At 43.2% G+C, this 20,551-nt stretch overlaps 1 protein-coding gene across 2 annotated transcripts in view; it reads left to right on the top strand.

The window, feature by feature from the left end:
- The window catches only part of sema3h (sema domain, immunoglobulin domain (Ig), short basic domain, secreted, (semaphorin) 3H), a 164,993-nt gene that overhangs the window by 122,374 nt on the left and 22,068 nt on the right, over positions 1-20,551 (top strand). For both annotated transcript variants that reach the window (XM_043708548.2, XM_043708547.2), the window contains exons 6-11: positions 4,524-4,643; positions 5,499-5,644; positions 7,628-7,742; positions 10,370-10,439; positions 17,956-18,100; positions 20,019-20,238. In XM_043708548.2, the coding sequence (XP_043564483.1) occupies positions 4,524-4,643; positions 5,499-5,644; positions 7,628-7,742; positions 10,370-10,439; positions 17,956-18,100; positions 20,019-20,238 (816 nt within the window). The remainder of the gene's footprint in view (positions 1-4,523; positions 4,644-5,498; positions 5,645-7,627; positions 7,743-10,369; positions 10,440-17,955; positions 18,101-20,018; positions 20,239-20,551) is intronic.

The following is a 20,551-nucleotide window of genomic DNA, read 5'->3' as shown; positions in this document are numbered from 1 at the left end:
CTTTGGTTTTCAAAGTTCTCTATGGTTTTGCACCTCAACCCCTCCCCTCCCCCCACATGCCCCAGCCTCTGATGTCGCTGCGTTTCTCCATTATGACCTCCTGTACGTCCCTGACTCTTATCACCTCTTTATTTGTAGTTGAACATTCAGCAGTCCAGAGCCCAATGTCCTTAATGTCTGCCTTCTGCCTTGCAACACCCTATCTCCATCTCCTGTTTTTAAGATGCTCCTATCTTCTTGATCTAGCCTTTAATTTCTGATCTCGATATCACCACCTTTGATTCAATGTCAATGTTTTCCTTTCCTGGTTTCACTCCTGTGAAGCCTCTTGAACTGTTGAAACAGGCACTACCTCAATCAGATGTTGTTGTTGCTGAAAACTAATTTTATGGTGAAAATGTACCTTTGAAGCCACATGAGGTACACATCATTTACATGGTTATCATTTGGGTAGTTATGGTTGGACGTGTCAGATAAATTTTCTTCAGACACTCCCATTGTCATACTTTGTAACTTTTTCTACCATTTACTCCCACAGCAACCATGAAACCAGCTAGAGGAAACAATAAAAATGTGTTATAGTGTAATACAAGCAATGGTTTAAAGCAACATTGTAGACCTCTAGGCTCCTAGTCCAAATAACATAACCACAATACTATCACACTCAATCAAGTTGATAAGGCACAGCTGATTTTGCATTAGAATAAGCAGCTAATTGGTCTCCGTCCACGAAAGCTGGACCAACATCACTGTATTGCCACACTCAGTGAATCACATCCTCAAACATTTCCCTCCACCTCGCTTTTCTGCTACTTCTAGTGTCTAGTTGAATGAACTCATCTATAATTTATGTTTGGGCACTTCAAATTGACCAGATTAACAACTTAAGTAAATTAGTCCAGACAGGATTTCTTTTTTCACAAGGGCAAGCATACAGTATTTAAAATAGAGCTCCACACATTGCTGAACCCTCAAAGCCTTATCATCCCCCTATCTTTTACAGCTCCAACCACAAAGGAATTATTTCAGGAAGTAGAGCTCCCTGAAATCAAGGTCAGAAAAATTGGCCCTCACATTGAACTAGTACCTTATACCTCCTCTGGTCGTCTCAATGTACTTTGGAACAGATTAATTCACTATTTTGAACGCTAATGCTGCTCCTAATACATTTGCCACCAGCAGAATAAGTGGAGCACTGAATCTGTGTGTTTGTGCTGTTTTGAGAGGGGAAAGATGGCTGTGACACAAGGAGAACCCCATTGTTGTTCTTTAGTAGTTCAGCGAGATCTCTTACACTGACAAGCAGAGCAGCCTTCACTGATGTCGTCATGATTCGGAGATGCTGGTGTTGGACTGGGGTGTACAAAGTTAAAAATCACACAACACCAGGTTATAGTCCAACAGGTTTAATTGGAAGCACACTAGCTTTCGGAGCGTCGCTCCTTCACAATCACCTGATGAAGGAGTGTCACTCGAAAGCTAGTGTGCTTCCAATTAAACCTGTTGGACTATAACTTGGTGTTGTGTGATTTTTAACTTCACTGATGTAGCATTTCCTCAGCACAATACATGAGTGCCAGGTGGGATCAGATGCTTAAATGCAGGAGTGGGGCTTGAACTGATAAATTATTGAAAATCATAAGTGCTACCACCACCATATCTGATTCGACAGCGCAGAGAGAAATATTTTCAATGCTAATAACATTTACCCTTTTCAGTGTTGTTCAGAAACTTCCTGTCAATATCCAGGACCAACAATCTAACATGTCTCAGGGGAGGGCTAATGCAAAGGATATGTTGAATATTTTAGGACAGGGTTGGATAGAAGCCAAACTTAACAAAGGGTGTGTGAGACAGACAGGAAAGTGAAGTTGCGGCTTTGATCTAATTAGCCATGAAAGGCAGAGCAGGCTTGAGGGGCTGAATGACCACCTCCTGCTACGGATATGTGTGTTGTAAAGGATAAGAAAGATGTGATACACAGGAAGTGTTTGTACTAACAGAACATGAGAATGCTTACCTGTGCTAAGTATTACCCAGATATTACTGATCTATATACAGTAGCGCCTTGACATACGAACGACCCCGTTCACGTACGAATCGGTTTATGAACAGGATTGTACGTAAAAGTTTGCTTCAACGTACGTACGAAATTCAAGGTGCGAACGAAGGTACGAGCGAAAAAAGCCCGTGTGCGACCATGTGGTTTCATTGTTCTGCTTTGCTACGCACTTGTTGAATGCAAAAGCTCTCGGGCCCCGCGTGATCTCATTCAGTTCGTCTTTGGCGTGTGTGCTGTGAACAGCCGTTCAAGCATTCTTACGTTATCCGAACAATGGGAAAAATTGATTCAGTTCGCGAACCGGGTCCCGGAACGGATTAAGTTCGTAAGTCGAGGCGCTACTGTAGTATTTGTATTTGTATTTTTGATTTTTTTTAAATTTCAAAAATATACTTTATTCATAAAATAATTTGATGGTCTGTACAGTTGGTCATGCCATACTTATGTAAACATGTACATACAGAGATCAGAATTTATCATTTTTATACAGGTCTGTACATTTTTCAATCATATGCCCATATAATTAGCTGAGGCGTCAGCAGAGCCCAAATGATGCATGGGCCCCCTGTTCTTCGTTAGGCAGGCAGACTTTACACAGTGGTCTTTCCCCACCGCGCCTTGGCGGCAGCTGCCCCAAGCTTCAGCGCGTCCCTCAACACGTAGTCCTGGACCATGGAATGTGCCAGTTTGCAACACTCAGTCGGGGTCAACTCCTTCAGCTGGAAGATCAGCAGGTTTCGGACCACCAAGAGAGCGTCCTTCACCGAGTTGATGATCCTCCAGGCACAGTTGATGTTCGTCTCGGTGTGCGTCCCGGGGAACAGACCATAGAGCACGGAGTCCCGCGTCACAGCGCTGCTCGGGACGAACCTCGACAAACACTACTGCATTCCTCTCCAGACTTCCTCTGCATAGGCACATTCAGAAGGAGGTGTATGACAGTCTCGTCCCCCCTGCAGCCGCTTCGAGGGCAGCGTGCGGTGCGGCAGAGAGTCCGGGCGTGCATAAAGGATCTCACAGGCAGAGCCCTTCTCACCACCAGCCAAGCCATGTCTTGGTGCTTGTTGGAAAGTTCTGGCGATGAGGCATTCTGCCAAATGGCTTTGACAGTCTGCTCAAGGAACCGCTCGATAGGATCTGCCCTCTCCTTTTCCCGAAGGGTCTCAAGGACACTACGCGCTGACCACTTCCTAATGGACTTGTGGTCAAAGGTGTTTTTCTTCATAAATTTCTCCATGAAGGACAGGTGATACGGAACAGTCCAACTACTCGGAGCGTTCCGCAGCAGCGAGGCCAGGCCCATCCTTCGCAACACTGGGGACAGGTAGAACCTCAGTACGTAGTGACACATGGTGTTTGCGCACCGGGGATCCACGCACAGCTTGATGCAGCCACACACAAAGGTGGCCATCAGGGTAAGGGTGGCATTGGGTGTATTTTTTCCCCCGTTGCCCAGATCTTTATACAGTGAGTCCCTTCGGACCCGGTCCATCTTTGACCTCCATATAAACTGAAAGATGGCCCGGGTGACTGCAGCGGCACAGGTTCTGGGAATAGGCCAGACCTGTGCCACGTATAATAGTAATGACAGTGCCTCACACCTGATGACCAGGTTTTTTCCCGCGATGGAGAGCGACCGTAGCTTCCATCTGCCCAGTTTCTGCCTCACTTTGCTGATACGCTCCTCCCAAGACTTGGCGCACGCCCCAGCCCCTCCGAACCAAATACCCAGCACCTTCAGGTGGTCGGTCCTGATGGTGAAGGGGATCGAGGATTGGTCGGCCCAGTTCCCGAAGAGCATGGCCTCGTTCTTGCCTCGGTTTACCTTGGCCCCCGAAGCCCGTTCAAACTGGTCACAAATGCACATGAGTCTGCGCACGGACAGCAGATCCGAGCAGAAAACGGCAACGTCATCCATGTACAGGGAGGCCTTAACCTGCAGGCCCCCGCTGCCAAGAAATAGTCACACCTCTCAGGCTCGCATCCTTCCTGATGGACTCGGCAAATGGCTCTATGCAGCACACAAACAAGGCAGGAGAGAGGGGGCAGCCCTGCCTGACTCCAGATCTGACTGGGAAGCTATCTGATTCCCACCCATTGATTGAGACTGCACTGACAATGTTGGTGTAGAGCAGTCTGATCCAATTGCAGATTCCCTCCCCAAAGCCCATTTTGGAGAGAACATCTCTCATATACGTGTGTGATATCCTGTCAAAGGCTTTCTCCTGGTCCAGGCTGATCAGGCAGATGTCCAACCCTCTGTCCTGCACGTAGGCGATCGTATCCCTGAGGAGTGCGTATTTGTATTTTTGATAGCTTGGACAGCTAAAAGGTCCTATCATTCCCTGGGGAAGTGTTCTGGTGAGATGAGCAGTACCATCTTTTCCTTCCCACTTATTTGTTTGGGTGAGCACACCAGGAAATTGTTAAGCTAAGTCATGAATGCTGGTTCTGTTTCCAGAAGGTGAGCTGTACGCTGGAATATCCTCTGACTTCATGAGCCGGGACGTGGCATTCTTTCGTAGCCTGGGACATCGTCGTGTGATACGCACTGAGCAATACGATTCGACGTGGCTGCAAGGTGAGGGTTAGGTTTGAGTAAAGCTCCCAATCCCGGCATTAGACCCATCCTGTTAGTTTACCAATGCGGTGTATAATACCTTGCCTAGAAACTGCGGCCTGAAACTTAGTGTTTCTTGTTTTGCTAAGGGGAAATATTCGGATACAAAAGAAATGAAATCAATGCTAGTAAAAAATGAGAGGCAACTTTGCAGTGTAATGGGGAGGAGCAGGGGACTAGGGACAAATTGATTGGCTTTTTCAACAACAGTCATGACAAACTAAGTAGTCTGTCTCTCTGCTTTACAATTCTCCAGCTGTAACCTGTGAGAGAAGTGTGAATACTGGAACATTGCAGTCACGCGGTGGCACAGTGGTTAGCACTTCTGCCTCAGAGCACCAGGGACCCTGGTTTGACTCCACCTACAGGTGACTGCCTGTGTGGTGTTTGCACATTTTACCTGTATCAACATGGGTTCCTCCCAGAGATGTGCAGGTTAGGTGGATGGGCTACGTTAAGTTGCCCATAGTGTCCAGGGATGAGAAGGCTAGTTGGATTAGCTGTGGGAAATGCAGGGTTTTTGGTGGGTCTGAGTGGCATGTTCTTTGGAGGGGCAGTGTAAACTTAAATGGCTGAATGGCCTGCTTCCACACTATAGGGATTCTATATTAAAGTTGACTTTGAACACATTCTCTTAATGCCAGACAAAAGAACAATTAGTCTTTTGTCTTTGACTGCAAAAAGGAGAGAATGAGTCTCAGTTATGCTGGATTCTGGATTGGCTGGTTGATATGGACTGAGGTGAGATTTTGTGGTCATGTAGAAAGTACCAGTGCATGCCCTACACTTGGTTTAGTTCTCTCTGTTCCTCTTCAGACCCTAGGTTCGTGAAGGTCAATGCCATTGCAGAGAGCAACAATGTGGAGGACGACAAAGTATACTTATTTTTCACCGAGCGTGCTCTGGAAGTGGATAATGGCAATGGGAAGGTCATCTACTCGAGAGTGGCTCGGGTTTGTAAGGTGAGGGGTGTGGTTAGCTGCGAGCAGCAGTGAACCAGAGAAACTGAACAGAAAAACATGAGAATTGATTCACATTTCCACATGGAGATTTTGTGATGACAGCCCACACTTTACAATGAGTTTTGTGGTTTATGAGATTCAAAATCATCAATTGCTAAGTGTTGGAGAACCATATCATAGAAATCCTGTTTGAACCCAATATTCTGACAGTTAGTCAGGATGAACGAGAGTGTTTTATAATTTATCAGACTGCATAATTCTCATAAAAGAGGGAAATCCTTCAAAATAATTCTAGTTTTTCATTCAGAACAATCTGATGTCACTCGCCCCCCCCAACCATCGCAACAATCAAATGTTTCTAAAGTGGTTTTGCCTCCTCCACACTATCTAGAATTCTGTTCTATGTTTTGACTGCTCTTTGTCAAAAGGACTGAATTGATTGCCATTTTAAACTTCCAAGGTTCATCCTGTATTCATGTTTTGCATTTGCAGTTTTTGTGTTTTACTATTAACTGTCCCCTTAGCTATTTTACACTTCTCTATAAGGTTAACTCCCAGTTCCCTTAATTCCCCCCTTAATTTTTGAGCTCCAATAAAATTATTCAAATATAATTTGCTTTTAGCAATTTATCATTACATTTTTTTTATTAGTAATTAATATTGTACTAGATTATTATTTTTAAATGTATCCCCGCCATCGACTGTTTGGTCTGTAATTGTCAAGTTTATCTGCTCCCCTTTTTTTTGGATTAAAGATGTCTCTAATATTTTCTATTTATTCAGTTTTCTGGAACTGCCCTGTTTTCTAAACGTGATTGAGGGTTCATGGTCAGAGACTCTGTAATTTTCACTATGACTTCCCTTAGTAGCCTAGAATGCAACCCATCCAGATTGAGTGACTTTTCCTCTTGGAGTACTGCCTGCCTTTTGAATACTCCTCTTTTATTTATTCATGTGTCATCTTAATTTGTGATTGCCTTCTCGTTCACTCTGACATCGGTAGCATCCTTTTCTTGGGCGATACAAAATACTCGATGAGTAAATAAACCATGCTCCTTGCTTCTGCAAGAACATCTAGAGTCTGACCTGTCCTATGACCATACCTACTGTTTATATATTTACAAAACCTTTTAAGTTCTCTTTTGTTTTACCCAACGGTCTATTCTGATAAGTTCTCTGTGTCCCTTGCCTCTCCTCCCCCCATTCTTCTTCTCTATTTAATGGGTTCCCTGCTAAATTGCAAATCTGATAATTATCACATATCTCAATTATCTGTTTCATTGCGATCTCCAAATCTTCAGTCATCCAGGACACTCTAGTTGTGAATGCTATTCCTTACCGTTGCATTGAATGAATCCGGTCTGTCCTTGAGTTGCATCTTTCTTGAAGGCTTCCCTTTGCTCATTTACCGCGTTAGATTTTTTCAAACCAATCCATTTCGACGCGTTAACTGGAACAGGTGGGATTTGAACTTGGGCCTCCTGGCTCAGAGGGACCATTGCACCACAAAAGACCTTCATTTACAATGTTACCTCCGATCCTTGATTCCAATCCACTTGGGTCAGAACCCCACACAGCTTTTTTAAGTTAGACTTCCTCCAGTACAGCGCTCCCTGGATTGGAATAGCTTTACTGCTAAGAATTTCAAATCCTACACAAGATCTCCAACTCTTTAAGTTCTTCTTTATATTCTAAGGTCAGACTGGATGACCAAATTAGAGTGGTGCTGGAAAAGCACAGCAGGTCAGGCAGCATCCGAGAAGCCTTCATCGGGCTTTTGCCTGAATCATTGATTTTCCTGCTCCTCAGATGCTGCCTGACCTGCTGTGCTTTTCCAGCACCACTCTAATCTCCAGCATCTGCAGTACCTACCTCTGACCAGATTAGATGACCAGCCTGAGGACAAAGAGGGATGACCAGTGTAAAGTGGGTGCAGCATCTTCCTGCAGACCCCAGTTCATGCAGCTCTTTTGTTTCTCCCAGAATGATATTGGTGGTCAACGCAGTCTGGTCAACAAGTGGAGTACCTTTCTGAAGGCGCGGCTGGTGTGTTCCGTTCCAGGCTCTGAGGGAATTCAAACCCATTTTGATGAACTGCGTGAGTATCACACTGCTTAAATTCTCTGTGGGATTCCGCAAGGAAGATCATAGCCAAAACGCAGGGAATGGTTCAAGAGATTATATTGGTGAATGCCAAATTTAGTTGTTACAACTGGCACAGTTGTCTCACTCATGAGCTGGTTTATAAGCGCACAACTGACAGCAGGAAATAAGGACACTGGGAGTAAAAGATTCCCATGCACATATTCAGCGTGTACAGCAGGATCGCCTTTCAGGAAAATGGGTACTGCTGTATTTTGTGAACATTTGGAATTTACAATTGTTAACATGTGCCCCCATGTGTATCCCTAAATTGCTGTGTCTCACACCAACAGTGCCACTGCAGTTGAAATATATAATGTTGACAGTTCAAGATACAGCGTATCTTATTCCTGACTAGTGCTTGGAAGGAGTTCTTGGCTGCAAAAGAACAAAAGCGAGGCACTAACAAAAGTTTCATAATACAAAGAGTATTTGTTAACTCTTACTCCCTTAAGGCTTCTGGGGGTCAACTGAAATTTTCGAGACAGAGATCAATACATTTCTGTTGGGCAAGTGACGTAGATCAAAGGGGTCAAAAATATTGAGAGCTGATTCAGCCATTAACACCTTGAATATTGGAACAAACTCAAAGATCTGAATAGCTTCCAGTTCCTGCTACAAGAACAATAACCACTTGCATTTATGTAGCATATTTTAATACAGCGCTCTATAGGAGCATCATCAGCAGATAGAAAAGTGACACAAAGCCAGAAAAGGAGGTATTGGCACAGGTTATCAAAAGCTTTCTCAGAGAAATGGTCGTTAAAGAGAGGAAAAGTAAGAGAGAAGAACAGACACCGTGATAGATCAGCAGAGTTGAAGGATTAAGTGGCTGATGGCACAGCCATCTTCAGTAAGGGGGAAGGAAGTCAGGGACCATCAAATTTCAAGGAATGTAGTTTCAGAATATCGTTGGGACCTTCTAGGAACTTGAGATGTACAAGAGCTGAATGCAAAACTAGTGCAAACTGTTAATGTTTATTCCCTGTAAACTGAATCCAGAAATATAAAAGAGTAGTGTCTTCTTCCATCAAGTCTCAGTCCCAAGAGACCTGATATCCTTTGACATAGCACCTTGTACTTATGCTCAGTAGCCACTGTCAGAGTATTATTCCTGTTAGACGTTTACACATGATCTTGGAGAGCTGGAGGAGATTCCAGAGAAATAGGTATAAAGCAGCACTGAGTATTAAAAGACATCTGTCCTGTGTATCGTCATTGTGCATATTGCATTGAAAGCTGTCTCTAAACACCTTGTCCATGTTATAATGAAATTTATGCAGCAATTCATCTTTCAGAGCGCCATCAATGTTCTGTCACTTGAGCCCTTAGGCTTATTTCATGGTGGTCAATTAGTTGCTTTGTTAGTGTAAACTTATAGAGCGTTCTGCCTGTGATTGATAATGTGTTCAGTGATCCAGATGAAGTGAAAGATTGTTTCCGAATACCTGACACCTCTGCTGAGATGGAAGCATGCGGGCAGCAGCGATAGGAAAATAGAGTCTGTAGGATAGTTAGCATGCTTTGGTACTTATTTATAAACATCCACATGCTTGACAGTGCACATTCCTTCTCAACTCAACCACTCTGGAAAAAGGTAGATGAGTAATACAGTGACCGATGCTGTAGAAATACTGAACTTACTTTACCAAACTCATTCCAGTTCAGGTCCTTTTAAGACAGTGACTTGACTTCTGCTGCTGCAGAACTGCAATTGAGAGTGGAAACAGAGCTTGAACGTAAAGAACAATCAAAGTGACATGGCAGCATTGGGTACGAGGGCCAGTTATGATCATCTTTGTGTGGGGGTGGATAAGGGAATACCGGTAAAGGTGGGAAAAGCTTGTAGCTTGGAACATCTTCCATTTGTTATTCTACCCGGGTTGGTGGGCTGGTTGAAAAGACCTTTGAGTTTGGAACTTCGATGTTATTGCAAAGCTTTTGGTGGTTGAATTTCCTGGGGGAGTCTGCAGCTGTAACCTGGGCAAAAATCCTAGAGAAATGTTAGGAAATTGAGTGAATGTCACAGATATTACAGGTATGAGCCCCCATTTGGTTTCTGACTTCTGGCCAAATACACCATAAATTCACATCCACGACACCAGCTTCTATATTGGCTAACATTTCAGGACAGTACCAAGAGAATGTTGCATTGTGGGAGGTGCCATTTTTCAGATGAAATGTTGAGTGTAGCTTCTCATCTTGTATGACTGTTAACGATCCCACCTTGCTAAAGAAGGGATCCATGGCCTTTTAGCCATTATCTTTTCCTCAACCATCACTATCTGGCCCTTTAATTCTTTGCTGTTTGTGAGACCCTGTTGGGAAATCCGTGTTTGCCTGGATTCTAACAGTGGTTGAACATCAAAGGTGAGCCATCACTTTTAAAGTACTTTGGGGCACCGAAAGGGCATGGTTGGATGTTACATATAAATCCTATTATTGTACAAGGCACTGTAATTCTGCAGAACAGGCACAAACTCAGTCTGGTCAAATGGCCTCTTGCCATTGTGGAAAGACAAAGAGATCAGGGTTCCTGCTTATTATCTACTGTTAATATCAATGCACCTGTTTTATTTGCAGAGGATGTCTTCGTGCTGAATGGGAAAGACAAAAAAAATCCACTGATCTACGGAGTTTTCACAACATCCAGGTGAGAGCCCTGTCCACAGGAAAGCTTCAGCCCATAGCTTCATCCAAGCCTTATAGAGAAAAAAAAACCCAAATTATGCCAATACTATCATTAAAAACTGGGTCCTAATTTAGAGGTGCTGGTGTTTGACTGGGATGGACAATGATAAAAATCACACAACACAAGGTTACAGTCCAACAGGTTTATTTGGAAGCACTAGCTTTTAGAGCACTGCTCCTTCATCAGGTGGCTGTTAATAATACCTGATCTCACAGATGATCCGAAACTCATGTGTTTTACTGATGAGATCAATCTGAGGACCTTAAAACATCGACTGCAGCAATCATTCAGGCTGTCAGATTGAAGCAACCTGGTTTCAAAAACCAAAGAATTCAGCGAGCCCTCCAATTCTAGGTTCCAATCCATTTTTAAGTTCCTTCATGCTAACTTATCATGACCCTGGTCTTCAACCTTAAAAGCTCTGGGCTCTCACTCCTTAATTTTCTCTGCCCATCTTTTTGCTTTTAAAACCTTAACACCTACTACTTTTGTCTAAGCCTTGGTCACCTGTCCTAATACCACCTCTTTACGCTGAATACCAACTTTCATCTGAAATACTGGAACTGCCTATTTCTACATCAATAACATTGTCCAACCTCTGCTTCAGCTCATCTGATGTTGAAACCTTCATTAATGCTTTTCTATTTCTAGACTGTGACTATTCTATCACACTCCTGGTTGGTTTTATATTTTATTCTTTCATGAGATGTGGGCATCCTAATTGCCCTTGAGAAGGTGGTGATGAGTCGCATTTTTGAACTGTTGTAGTCTGGATCATTGGGAGCAAGTGCACCACAGTTAGGGCTGGAGTTCCAAGATTTTCACTCCGTGACAATGAAGGGACCGTGATATAATTTCAAGCCAGGATGGTGTGTGGCTTGGAAAGGGAATTTGCAATTTGCACTGTTCCCATGTGTCTTCCCAATCTGGTCATTGAGTCCACACTGACCCTCTGAAGAGCATTCCATTCCTCTCTCCATATCCGTGGAGTTTGTTGAGGTTGTTTGGAAGTTAAAGAAGTCTTGATTAGTTTGATCTCACATTCTATGTTCCATAGACTTTGTCATCCAAAGAGCTGTTGCTCATGTCCTGATGTGTGCTAAGTCCTTTTCACCTGATGTTGCGGCCCTGTATTAACTCTTAGTTAAAATTCTCATCCTTAATTTCAACTCCTTCCATGATCTTGCTCCTTTCTAAGTCTGCAATCTGTTTCAGCCACACAACCTTCCTGGGTATTTTTGCTCATGTATTTCTAACTTTCAAGCACTCCAGATTTTAATTACACTTAAGAACTGAAGTAATAGGAAGAGGAGGAGGCCATTCGGCTCCTCAAGCCTGCCCCTCCATTCCAATAAGATCAGTGACCAATCTGCCCTGGGCCTCAACTCCTCTTTCCTTCCTGGTCACCATAGCCATAAACTCCCTACTATTCCAAAAATCCATCTATCTCTTCTTTAAATATATTTACAGATCAGCACCCTATTTTGTCTTATAATGCCACTATCAAGTGCATTGATCTGTCTCATCGAATCCCTCCAGTGTGCAAGCAGTCCATTCTGGCCATTGAGTCCACACTGGCCCTCTGAAGAGCATCCCCCGCACCACCTATCCCTGTAACCCCACATTTCCCATGGCCAACCCACCTAACCTGCACATCTTTGAACTGTGGGAGGAATGCTGGAGCAGACCCATGCAGACAATGTGCAAAGTCCCCATAGTCACTCAAGGGTGGAGTCGATCCCGGTCCCTGATGCTGTGAGGCAGCGGTGCTGACCACTGAGCCACCGTGCCGCCCAATGTTTCATTACATTAGTATATTAGTGCTATTACTATTGGAAACACTCCTGTGAAGCACCTTTGACCATTTATTACGTTGAAGGTTCCACATAAATGTTAAGAGTTGTTGCTGGATGGCAGTTGAATGCGGGATGGGATTTGGTGCTGTAAGAAGCACCGAAGCAAAATAACTGTTTCGATAATCATTGTTCTGGAAGTCCCAGGATTGTTTTGTCATACAGCAAGAACCAGCTCCTTTAAAACTGGAAACTGAATGGTTGCAAAGAGGGAAAACAGTATAGAATGTCACCCAGAGCTTCACTTTGGTTAAGATGAATGAAGCTGCACAAAGGGCTCGCAGTCTCTTATCTGGAAGTTCAATGCCGACCCCCTGACTGGCCGCTTACAGTTCGGAAACTACAAAGTGCCTCTTCAAAAGGTTGCGATGTGTTGATAAGGGGCTTGTTTATTTGTTCATCTCTGGGGGAAGGGGAAGCATGACCTTGATCCAGACTCGTGCTGTTGGTGTAGTGACGGAGAGCAATTTGTATATTTTCAGTATACACTCTCCTCCCTGAATATTCGGATGAAACCCATTGTGCAGTCTGGAAGTGGAAGCGCTGAGTGAAATTCAATGTTTCCCGTTTTGATTGGGGCGACCAAATTGTATTTTAAAACATGTCTACCTTTTAACATCTGCCAATAATCACAGAGCTTGATTTTTTTGTTTTGAAGTGCTGCACCACAACAGTTTTGGGGCTATTTATGTCACAGTTCTGACTATCCCTCTTAAAATAACAGCTTTTTCCTGATGAAAGACTTGGAAATGTTTGAACACTGCACTAGGATTTCCAAAACGTTTTTACCTAATTTAAAGAGTGTATTCCCCACTTCCTAACACTGCCCAAGACAGAAGCACAATTTTTTAATTAACGATTTGGTGGACAGTGAACAATGGTATCATTACTTCCCTCTCATTAACATGGTTACATATAGGGACAGAGTGGAGATGATTCACCACTGCTATAATCTCCTGCATTTTGAACATAGAACACAGAACTGTACAGCACAGGAACAGGCCCTTCGGCCCGTGATATTGTGCCAAACATGACGCCACATTAAACTAATCCTTTCTACCTGCTCTTGGTCCATATCCCTCCATTACTTACATATTGTGCCTATCTAAAAGTCCCTTAAACACCACTATCATACCTGCCTCCACTGCCACCCCTAGCAGCACATTCCAGACTTCTACCACTCTCTGTGTAAAAAGCCTGCTCCTCACATCTCCTTCGAATTTTCCCTCCCTCGCCCTTAAATACATACCCCCTAGTATTAGACACTTCAACTCTGAGAAAAAGATTCTGACCATCAACCTTGTTAACGCCTCTCATTATTTTATAGACTTCCATCGAGTCTCCTTCTGCTCAAGAGAAAACAACCCGAGTTTTTCTAGTCTCTGCTTATAGCTCCTACCCTCTAACCCGGGCAGCAGCCTCGTAAACCTCTTATGCACCCTCTCCAAAGCCTCCATGAACTTCCTGTAATGTGGCAAATAGAGTTAAAGCACTTTCTCTGTAACTTCACAGCCATGTGGCCTATCGTTCTTCTTAAGCCTAACCGCCTCTGACTAGCTCTGATTATCTTCGCGATCCCGTTCACTGGAAATTGGTGTCCTTGTTGTTGAAAGGGACAGCTCTGTGAAAATCCCAAGTACTGACTGTTCTCCTCAGCGAGGGGCCTGGATAGATTCGCACCTTCTGTGCCCTAGCCTTGTATGGAAAATCCAGTCCACCCCTTTATTTTACATCGACAGAACTCATGTTTGAAACTACAGCAATCTTCTAGTAAAATCAGTGTTTACGCCAAGAAAATAATCAGCGGAGGAAATCCCACACACAAACAATTCCAGCCACTTGGTGTGGCATGGTGGCTCAGTGGCCAGCATTGCTGCTCCATAGTGCTAGGGCATGGATTCGATTCCAGCCTTGGGCAACTCTGTTGATTTTGCACATTCTCCCCGTGTCAGTGTGGGTTTCTTGGTTTTCCAGTTACCTTGCACTGTCCAAAAATGTGCAGATGAGGTAGGTTGGCCATGCTAAATTGCCCCATAGTTTCCAGAGATGTGCAGATTAGATGGATTAACCATGGGAAATGCAGGGCCTATAGGGTTAGGGGGGATGGGTCTGGATGGGATGCTGTTCGGAAGGTCAGTGTTGGGCCAATTGGCCTGCTTCCACATTATGGGGATTCTATGACTTGCAACAGTGTGGTCTTCAGTGGTGAATGACAGGCAAAATACTCAATCATCTCCTCTCTGTCATTATATGTAGCTATATTATTGAGAGGGGCGTGGTGATACAATTCTATCCATATTCTTAGTAGTGCATACTTATATTTAGAAAGAACAAATCTGGATGTTTCTCTTGTGTCTCTACGTTTCTTTATCATCGTTTTTAAATTAAGTATCGTTTGTGCAATCCCCTGACCTTCACCAGATCCTCAAACATGGGCCACCTCTTTGCATCCCTTGGATTTGCCTCCTTCAGAGCTTTCCATCCATCCTACAGTCTGTGGGCTTTGCACTAATCTTTGTTTTCTGGTATAACCTTGTTTGCCTTTTACCTGGGGGTTGTGTAGTGCAATGGATAATGACTCTGCCTCAGTCTGGAAGGAAAAGGAAAACCCACCTTAAAAAAGGCGTTTAAAACGACCTGTCCATTTTGGGTTGAATATCAATCTACAAATCCTTTTAACGACGGCCAATAAGAGTCGGAAAGATTCCTGGTCAGTCTTGTGATAGAAAGAAATCGGAGCCCCTGCCATCACTGTCTATCATTCCAGTTTGTAAAAGAACTGAGGAAAGGTCACTCGACCTGAAAGGTTAACTCTGATTTCTCTCCACAGTTGCTGCAGGACCTGCTAAGCCTTTCCAGCAATTTCTGGTTTTATTCAGTTTACAACATGCATACAGAAACGTCTGTTGCCACAGTGATTGACAATACCTAAGTGAGCTGTAACACACCTTTTTACTTACTCAGCTCTTAGAGGAGCCCATAAATGTGACCCTCCATTCGTACTTTGTGTAATGACTCCCTGTGTCAGTCCTGCCCTGAGGTGAATGTTTCTTACTGCCATCTTCCAATGAAGGTATAGTTATAACACTTACCCAGTAATGGTGATTGATGGCTAAGCCTTTAAAAAGGGCTTTAAACATCTGGCTAAGAACCAGGATTAAACAGTTCAAGAACAACAACAACTTACATTTATGTAGCATCTTCATCATGTAAAATACCCATAAGGTGCTTCACTGGAGTGTAATCAAACAATGGCAGGCACTAGGCCAAAGAAAACAAAATATTTGGAAATGTCACTTGGTCCAAAGTGGGGCATCACGACAGAGAGGTTTAGAGAGAGAATCCCAGAATCCAATGTCTACAACTAACAATGGGGAGACGAAGGAAGCGAGGAACACAATAATAAGAATCAGAAGAAAGCAGGTTTCTCAGAAGAATATTACGGTGAAAATATTTACTCTTCATAGGAAGGACAAAGCCTGGAAGAGATTTGAACGTGAGGATGAGATTTTGAAAAAGAGGAGAAACACTTATTGAATCTCTTGGCTTTGGTAGAGACAGAATAGATGCTGTCTGACCTACTGAGTATTTTCAGCATTTTCTGCTCTAATTTCCAGCATCCTCAGCGTTCTGCTTTAGGGTGTGACTTTTAGATTGGAGACAATAGGGGGAACCAGGAGGCAAAGACAGTTCAACGAGTGTGAGGGCGAGTTGGAAATCAATGCAGGTTCTTTCAGAATGGTGCCGATCTGAATCTGAAGAGATCTGGATAAAGTTGAAAACAAAGAGATATGCAGCCACTGGAATTTGCTGTTGTCTGCATGTGAGGCAACATGTTACTGACTGGAAGTGAATGTGGGTCATAGGACTTCCTCTCCGGCAATGTGACTGCTGATAGTTTGTCAATTTTTTGATATGTTATTGCTCCGTGTGACAGCAAGGATCAACTTAAACTATCAGTAGCTCAGATAGAGCAGATAAAGTTTCTAAACAAGCCACAATTATCATTCCTGAAGCAGCACAGTCTTGGCAATGTACACAGGAAGCCCAGGGTTTCATGTTCCGGATTGCCATGAGGTGTGCGGCATTTGTAGTCTGGTCAGAGTTTGCATAATGTTATCTTGACTCCTTGTATTTTCATACCCCTTGTCATCTGAGCAATTGATCTCCATTTTTAGAAGATCATTAGTTATTTTAATTCATCTTAGATTGTGCACTTTGCAGGCAAAATAGGCATGGTTACCTGTCCCTAATTGTCTTTGAGAAAGTGAGTGTTGGACCACATCTTGGACCACTGCATTGTGTGTGGAAGCTAAATTTCTTTCTTGTTTCAGTATGAACCATGTGCTCTAAGAGCTAATGGAAGGTGTAACATTCCAAGAGGTTGAAACATTTGACTGTTCCAAAATATTAGTTAAATTCAATACTGCCTAGGAGCAAGCGTTTGTTTGTTGCAAGAGTTTCAGGAGGTCAATCAGAACTCTTCAGGGGTTTTTGAAGAGTGGTTTCTAGCTCCCAGTTACGGTGAGACATAGGCAGAAGTGGGCTGCATGCAAAAACATTCAGTTGAGCTGTGCTCCTGAGGAGGCAACTTCATCATTGAGTTCCGGCTGCACTGAACCAGGAAGAAGTTCGAGGAGTCAGTAGGTGCATCATAAAAAGGATGATCAATGAGAAGGCAAGGGCAGCCCTGTGCTGAGGAAAAAAAACCCCAGGGGTTTGTAGGTGCAACAAAGTGCTGGAGCTAAGACTTGAAAAAGTCCTGTAAGTTGTGGGAGCTTGGAAAACCTCTTTGACCCATTAAGGGTTCAGTGCAGCTATGAGTAAGGGTGAAGGAAATCCACAAGCAACTGGATACATACTTGAAAAGGGAAAAAATAGACAGGGGGTAGGATTAGTTAATTTTTAATTTATTCATTCATGGGATATAAATATCTCTGGTGAGGCGAGCAATTATTGTTAATTCCTGATCACCAAGTCAATGGTGAACCCTTTTGATGTGGTTCTGAAGTTATATGTAGACCAGGCCAGTTAAGGAGAGCAGATTTCCTTCTCTTAAGGACATTAGTGAATTAGATGGGTTTTAAAAATAATTGATAGTAGTTTCCAGCCATCATTACCAAGACTAGCTTTCAATTCCAGGTTTTTTAAAAATAATATTTTTACTATAGTAATTGAATTTGAACTTGAGGATTTTAACCCATTGCCCCAGGCAATGCTCTCTGGGCTTCTGCATTGTTTGACAGTGACTTTAACACCACACCATTAGCTCCCCAAATAGCTCTTTCTATGAGTCAGCATTGGCACAAAATGGGCCAAATAGCCTCCCTATCCACTACAAGAGCCTTTAAAGTGCCAGATTAGATTATCAGCTGTTTACCATTCTGCAGCCCAATTCAGAGAGGCACCTGGATACAATAAATAATTTAGTAAATTCAGATTAAATTCCTCCCAGTCTCAAAACAATTGATTGAACCAATTAAAAGAGTTAATTAGGAGATCATATTAACTTCCAGAATTTGAAACATGATCCCTTCATCATTGTACTAATTAGAAGATTCATATAGAAGGAGGTTAATGTAAATGTTAATCCAGTGCCCATTTTATTTTTTGCTTCTTTCCAGCAATATTCTCAATGGGTCAGCGGTCTGTGTGTACAAGATGGCTGACATTATAATGGCCTTCAAAGGAGAGTTTGCTCACAAAGAGGGCCCTGACTACAAGTGGGTGACCTACCCAGGGCGTGTCCCCTTCCCTCGCCCTGGAACGGTGAGTAATATTAATAATATCGAAGGCAGTGTGCACTTCCGGTGACCAGTGTGCTCTGGGCTGTAACATTGAAAAGTTATTGAAGAGCAATTTCTAGGTCACAGTTAATTGGAGAAGACAGACAGGAGAAACAGGCTGCATGTGAAGGCATCCAGCTGAGGAGGCAAGTTAGTGCCATCAGAAATGTGCAGTCTGAACTCAGGAAGAAGTTCAAGGAATCTAGTTTAGCAGGGGCTCAGTGGTTAGCACTACTGTCTCACAGTGCCAGAGACCCAGGTTCATTTCTAGCCTTGGGTGACTGTCTGTGTGGAGTTTGCACTTCCACCCCATGTCTGTGTGGGTTTCCTCCAGGTGCTCCAGTTCCCTCCCACAGTCCAAAGATGTGCAGGTTAGATGGATTGACCATGCTAAACTGCCTATATATCCAGGGATCTATGGGTTAGGTGGATTAGCCATGGGAAACACAGGGCTACAGAGATAGGGTAGGGGGGTGGATCTGGGTGGGGTGCTCTTTGGAGGGTCAGTGTGGACTCAAAGGGCCGAATGGCCTGCTGCCACGCTATAGGGATTATATGAGTCAGTAGATCTCATTAAATTAAAACTGAAATTCTTTTTGCTCTTTGGTGTGTCAGTCTGGGAAAATTTCCTGTGTGGGCCTGAACATAACAATGCAGTTCATCCATCCATGTCGTGTATGCTTGGCATGAAGACAAATTTGTGGCCTACCCATGCTTCATCTGAGCTGTTTTCTTATCAGTTTTTGGAAATTCTAGCTTGCCTTACTCAGTTCCAGATCTGCCTCCCCTCAAGTGGGAATTGAGCGCCTGCCATTGAACTACATGCTCACCAAGCCCAATGAGCTAACCAGCTCACTAACCCTGCACCCAAAGAATGGTAAAAGAAGAAGATAAAATGTGCTAGAGCATGAAAAGAAAGGCATCAAACCCAATACATTTACAGTTCTCATGCAATTTGTCCCATTGACTGGGGAAGAAATGCAGAGAGAAATAGGGATAACATTAACATCATGTGTCATTATCAGTGCAAATCATGAGCTTCACCCACCCAGCGCTGGCCTTCTTCCCAGAGATGAAATCTCTCCCCCTGGAAATTACAATGGCTGATTGAGTCAATGTAAAAGATCTCATGGAGTTACTCAAAGACAAACAGGAAGCTGCTTTTGCGGTTCTGGGCAATATTCACCCTGAAGCCCACACATCAAAAGTAGATTAACTGGCCACTTATCACATTTGTTCCTCTTCCTGTTCTGCAGAAATTGGCTGACACATTTGCTTACAAGAGTGATGACACTTTAACTGGAATTACTTCCTGAAGACATGAATGGGAATAGATTTTGAGTCCAACAACTTATGTTGGAAATCCATTTGAAATGGGGGCGGGGAGCAGAGAATTAGAATAAATCCTGGCACGTTTATGCATTGTGAGAGACTCTTCTTCAGAACTAGACAATTGGCTATTCTGTTGTCTTAACAGCCCTGATAATCCTGGTTCAAACATAAATGCTTTGAGAAACCAATTGTGCAACAATCAGATTCAGCAAAGTCAATTTGTGAGCGAAATATTCATCAGGCCACCTGGAAAACTGCTTTGAATCAACAATTATTAAATATAATGTGGTCTTCTATTAATCACACCTCACATTTTTATAGCAAGCCAACTTCAGAGATTTCCCTGGTGGTTTATTTTGTACCATCTTCCAGAAATCACTCAATCATTGGAACACCCAGAGGAAAGCTACGTGGACATGGGGAGAATGTGCAAACTCCACATGGATAGTCGCCCAAGGCCGGAAAACCTATAAATCACACTCGATCGTCAGTGACAATTTCGTGAAAACCTGGAAGTGCAAAGTCTTATCTGTCACAGTTTTACATTTCCACTTGTTATTTACTTGCAGTGTCCCAGCAGCACCTATGGGAGCTTCAAGTCAACTCGTGAATATCCAGATGAAGCAATCTTCTTCATTCGGACTCATCCACTCATGCATGACTCTGTCTACCCTGTGGGCAAACAGCCGGTGCTAATGCAAGTCGGTGTGGACTACAAGTTTACCCGGATTGCTGTGGATCGGGTTGAGGCTGTGGATGGACAGTATGACGTGATGTTTATTGGAACAGGTGCATAGCCAATAAAAACCTTTTCAACTGTACCTCTCAAAACAAATTAACTGCTCATAACAACTTTACAATTGGATATTGCACTTCAGTTAAATTATTATCTTAATGATTAATTAGTTGCACGTAAACTATATTTCTCAAAATAAATTAACAACTTTACAATGGGGCATCCTATTTCAGTTAAATTATCACCGTAACGATTAATCAGTTGCACGTAAAGGACTATTCTGAGGATGCTTTATCTCCCAACCGCAAAACAACTAACCCTGCAATTTTCTGAAATATTTTATGCAAGTCTTACACCATATGCAAG

This window comes from Chiloscyllium plagiosum, unplaced genomic scaffold, assembly GCF_037043375.1.
Source record: "Chiloscyllium plagiosum isolate Xiang-an unplaced genomic scaffold, Cpla_swu_hap1 HiC_scaffold_14, whole genome shotgun sequence".
In the NCBI taxonomy this organism is placed as follows: Eukaryota; Metazoa; Chordata; class Chondrichthyes; order Orectolobiformes; family Hemiscylliidae; genus Chiloscyllium; species Chiloscyllium plagiosum.
The sequence above is the reverse complement of the archived record's forward strand: the minus strand, read 5'-3'. Positions and strand labels throughout refer to the sequence as shown.